General features: G+C 38.4%; 1 protein-coding gene across 1 annotated transcript; it reads right to left on the bottom strand.

The window, feature by feature from the left end:
- Positions 1-264: 264 nt before the first annotated feature.
- LOC135583984 (uncharacterized) lies at positions 265-4,165 on the bottom strand. Its single transcript, XM_009402870.3, has 8 exons — positions 3,945-4,165; positions 3,406-3,574; positions 3,060-3,122; positions 2,656-2,722; positions 2,451-2,551; positions 1,970-2,014; positions 1,332-1,781; positions 265-719 (listed from the first exon to the last, which is right to left on the bottom strand). Exons 2-8 carry the CDS (start codon positions 3,541-3,543, stop codon positions 549-551), a joined length of 1,035 nt encoding a protein of 344 aa, XP_009401145.2. The 5' UTR covers positions 3,544-3,574; positions 3,945-4,165; the 3' UTR covers positions 265-548.
- Between the last annotated feature and the right edge of the window lie 452 nt (positions 4,166-4,617).

Raw genomic sequence — 4,617 nt, 5'->3', positions numbered from 1 at the left:
AATTGGAATGCAAACACAAAGATACAATCACGACTTAGTAACTTTATACTGGAAAAGTAGATGGGTGCCTCATTGCCTCCCAAACAACACCAAAATTGTGATGCTGGTCGGAGAATGCATGATGCAAACAGAGATTTGGCCGAGGGAATCATGACAGGGAATAGATGAATAGCGGAAAAAAATCTATGTTCTGATCATTGATGAAAACAACTGCAATGTTGATATGGACGGCTCATCATGAAAGACATTACATACGCAGATGAATGGCGTAGTTACGTTGGACTGATTCGACAGTAGATTTCATCAGACAATACAGAAAAGAAGTCTTGCATACAAATACTGAACTTGAATGACAAAAAAATCCCTGTATACTACGTACCATCTACAAAATAGCAGCACTCCAAGCTCAGGTCCCATACTTTTGGACCTTTATTTTGGTGATGAAGCAAAAGAAGAATACGCTCAGTTCGATGTACATAAGTGACAGGCGGTGCCAAACAACGGATACCTTACTATGAAGAACAAGATCTTTATCTTCTCGAGCACGCTCACTTGAAAAAGAATTTCCATATCTCCCGATCCACCAATTCTGTAACCATGTGGACACCATAAACACCCTCCTCGTCCACCATGGCCCTTAGCTGCCGTGCTCCACCACTCGAACCTACAAAGTTCTTCTTCACAGCCAAATACATAACTCCGTATGGTGGCCGTAGACACTGCATTATAAAGAATCCAATCAGATTTGGTTGTCAATTCTCGGTCATAGTATCGAAGCAAAAGGCAAGTATATGTGGTAATCTCTGAAGCTAGGCCAACTGAGAGATTCTTCAAAGCCATCTTTCAAGTGAAGACTTAAACTGGTAATGGTTCTGTCATACCATGGTCCGTATTGGTTGGACTACTGCTCTTACACAATATAACAACAATAACAGAACACCCACATAATCGGATAAAAAAATGGAAAAATAACTTTCACACTCACAATATAGAATGCGGTCAAAGAAGATCTACATATTAAGTTTGAGAAGTCAGGCCTTTAATTGAGTCAGCATTGACATAGAATGGTCCTGGGGAACACATTTGCGACCTTCTTCATAAAGCAGAAAGATCAAGATCTAACAGAGTAGTGAAAGCATGGTTTAAAAGCTGTTAACAAATTTCAAATAAGAGATTAACTAGGGAGGACTGGCAAGTTTATGAGGTTCTTCATCATAATGGTTTACAATCAATCTTTATTTGTATACAATATCAATAAATATTTTGTTGGGCAAATATCAAAAATATCAATGAGTAATTTAAAGAATATAGAGAATAAAAATCCAGCTAACCTTTGATATCAGGTCATATAGCTTCCTCAGAGAATTCATTGAGTGCGGAATTTCAGTAATCAAAATGACATCATAGCCACCATCTCCAGCGTCTCCGTCGCTGGCCCTTTCCCAGGCACGGCTTCCAGAGAGCTTCCTTGACTGCCTCGAACAAGTTTCATGAGCAATAATACTTCCATCGTGACTGCTACATCCATCCATAAAATCATCCTCGGAGAAGCTGAGGCTAGCATCCATCCTCACCACAGATAGGACAGTACAAAGCTCCTCCCAGTCTCCAGCATAAAAATGGACATCAGAAGCAGACTGCTGCCGAGATGGAGTGAAGGGACTCTCTGGTTGGTGACTCTGCTTGTCCCGAGCCTGCTCAAGATTTGCAAGGACATTGGGCATGGTTGTGCATCTAATTGTTTCTGCATTCAGATCATGGAAATGAACTGTGGAAGCACCCTAGAACAAAATTGCATGGAAAATTAAGCAAGAACCACACGATGAAAAATGATATGGTTTTGGATCAATGGTGACAATTTACGTACTGTTAAAATTAAGCAAAATAACAATTATTCAATGAGTTCATGTTGAATTTGAATATCCCCACTAAGAAATGGAGCTTTTTGCAAACAAAGACAAATGAATACCTTCAGACAAGCAAAAGTCCCTGCTAGACCATAACCGCAACCAAGCTGCAGCAATTATCAAACAAATTAAAACAAATATATTGTTTCATCTGCACAAAAAAAAAAAAAATCAAACATCATACATTTTCTATCTACAGAGAAAAGTCAACAATGTATATCTTATGATAGAATTTTTTTTACAGCAAGAAGAAATTACACCTGAAGACAGAAATACAGAAATACATTCAGATATAATTGGAAAGAGGAAAAAATTCAAAAGAAGTGGCAAGCAAGAAGGAGGCAGTGACAGATGAAGAAGCTTAACACCATTAAGCAAAGTTCAGTCATAAGTTTAGCATTAATCAGATTCAACTGAATACAATATGCTATGAACTATTAATCCAACTAAGTCCACACATGCCAAGAGTGGAAAGAAAAGAAATATAGTGTAGGAACTGACAAACGGAAAATAAAAAGGAAAGGGCTTTGAGAATGTAGGTACCTCAAGAATCCTTTTTCCCCTAAAACTCAGCTGCCCATCACGAATCTCAAGCTTAAGAGCACTTAATAGATCAGCTGAACTCTCCCAAGATTTCAATGATCCTACAAGTTGAGAAAGTAAACCTAAAAGGTAAACTTCTTTTCTACAAAGCAACCCAATTTACATGACCAACCATTAAAGAAATTCTTATCTCTTATATGCTCACCATCAAACTTGGATGACAGCATCTCTGAATTTGAAAACCCGATTATGTCAGCCATGCTAACCCTTCCCTGGGAATCAAATAATAAAAATAGACATAGATAAGTTGAAAAAGGAAAATGTAGATACATATATGTATATGTATATACATATATGTATATGTATATACATATATATATATATATATACATATATATATGTACATATGAATATATAAATAGATATGCATATATACACATATCTATAGACATATACATATGTATATGTATATGTACATTTGTATATATAAATAGATATGTATATACATACATATCTATATGCATATACATATGTTCATACATGTTCATATGTACATATGTATATGTATGTATGTGTGTGCGCGCAGGCGTGCGCTAAGTAACTTGGTACCTTAAAAATTTTGAGACCTTGCAGGTCAACATTTTCTCCAGCATACTTGTATGGGTGAGCATTCTGTAAAACAGCCAAAGAAGAAAAGAGCACTTGGTGGTCACAAGAACAAAATATGAGCTAGTCAATCAAATCATTTAGACATAATCTCTTCATGTCCACAGCAGCAAATTTTCCAAATTGCGATTCTTTGGTATAAGAAAACCAAAAAACTAATGGTCCATCGCAGCAACTGAAGCACTTGACACTACAGGTGCACGTAATAACTTGCGTGATTTTTTCAAACATAAACAAGGCTTAGCACCCAAACAGGTAAAGATATGAGCTCAAAAGTTGGAAGACGTACCTTGGAAGGAACAATCTCGACAGCCGGTGAGGGAAGATGCAAATCCCTTTCGGATGCTATGGAAACACCAGCATGACTGTCCTTGTCATGGGGCATCAACCCCAGCCAGCATTGAACAAGAAGCGACGGTGCCCTCATCTGTCCCGTCTCTCAAAGTCTAGTAAGAGCTCTGCCACCGTCAGCAAACACATCAGAAGCGGAAGATGATCATATTCGCAAAAAACCAATACTTATGAAACCTTCAATTTCACATACACATGATATGACGCATCAGATTCCAGGGTTTTATCTGAAATAAACGCATGCTTCGATACGTTGAAGTATCAAAAACAAGCTCAAAAAGAATTTTGATTCGAATCACAGGATAAAAAACCCTAGTGCCTAAACAAACAATTTCCCAGAAAAATCCCATCTTTCACACACAAAAGTCATCTTCCAAGACAAAGGTACGATCTTTCGAACTCCCACGACGAAAGCAACCGAACTATAATCCAGAAAAGCCAAATCAATAAAGGAGCAAGAGGAGTCGAAAACGGCACCTCGAAGAAGAAGACGTCAGAAGAGTCGCGATCCTGGGGAGGGAAGTCGGGAATCCGAACTCTTTGGGGCCATCGATTAAACCCCGAGACGCGACCAAGTAATGGCAACAGCTTCGACGAAGAATCCTAAACCCTAGTCAGAAGAGCGTAACGTCCGGAATCGCAGCCATCCGAGCCGGAAACCGCGTGGGAAGGGTTTCTAATGTTCCGAGAATATCCCGTCCCTTGTGATTTCGAATATGGCCCCCTTACATCAAATAATATATATATATATATATATATATTTATCTCTTTTTCTGACTTGTATAAGATATGGGACATGCGTTTGGGTTTGAGTCATTTGGACATATCAGTCCTTCCATAGGGTCAGTCATATTGACGATTGTGTGGTTGAAAATAACTACTGCTCGGTGGGGCAAAAGACAAAAATTAGTTTATTGTCCCCACCTGGTCACAATGTCCGCTTTCATACACCAAAGTCGTGGTTCCATGGTCAACATCCATGCTGAATAATTTCAAGGCCCGACTTTGCCTTGGAACTTAAGTCTGGGTGGGTGGATCACTGGATCAAATTTGAAAATGGATCATATCTCCATTGGAAGGGATAAGAGGAAGAATTTATTGTGAAAGTTTTAAGGATTTTATAAAGAGAAGACAAAGAACGGAAGAAGTT

Source organism: Musa acuminata, chromosome BXJ2-5, assembly GCF_036884655.1.
Source record: "Musa acuminata AAA Group cultivar baxijiao chromosome BXJ2-5, Cavendish_Baxijiao_AAA, whole genome shotgun sequence".
NCBI classification, from domain to species: Eukaryota; Viridiplantae; Streptophyta; class Magnoliopsida; order Zingiberales; family Musaceae; genus Musa; species Musa acuminata.
Note: the sequence above shows the minus strand (reverse complement) of the source record. Positions and strands in the feature narration are given on the sequence as shown.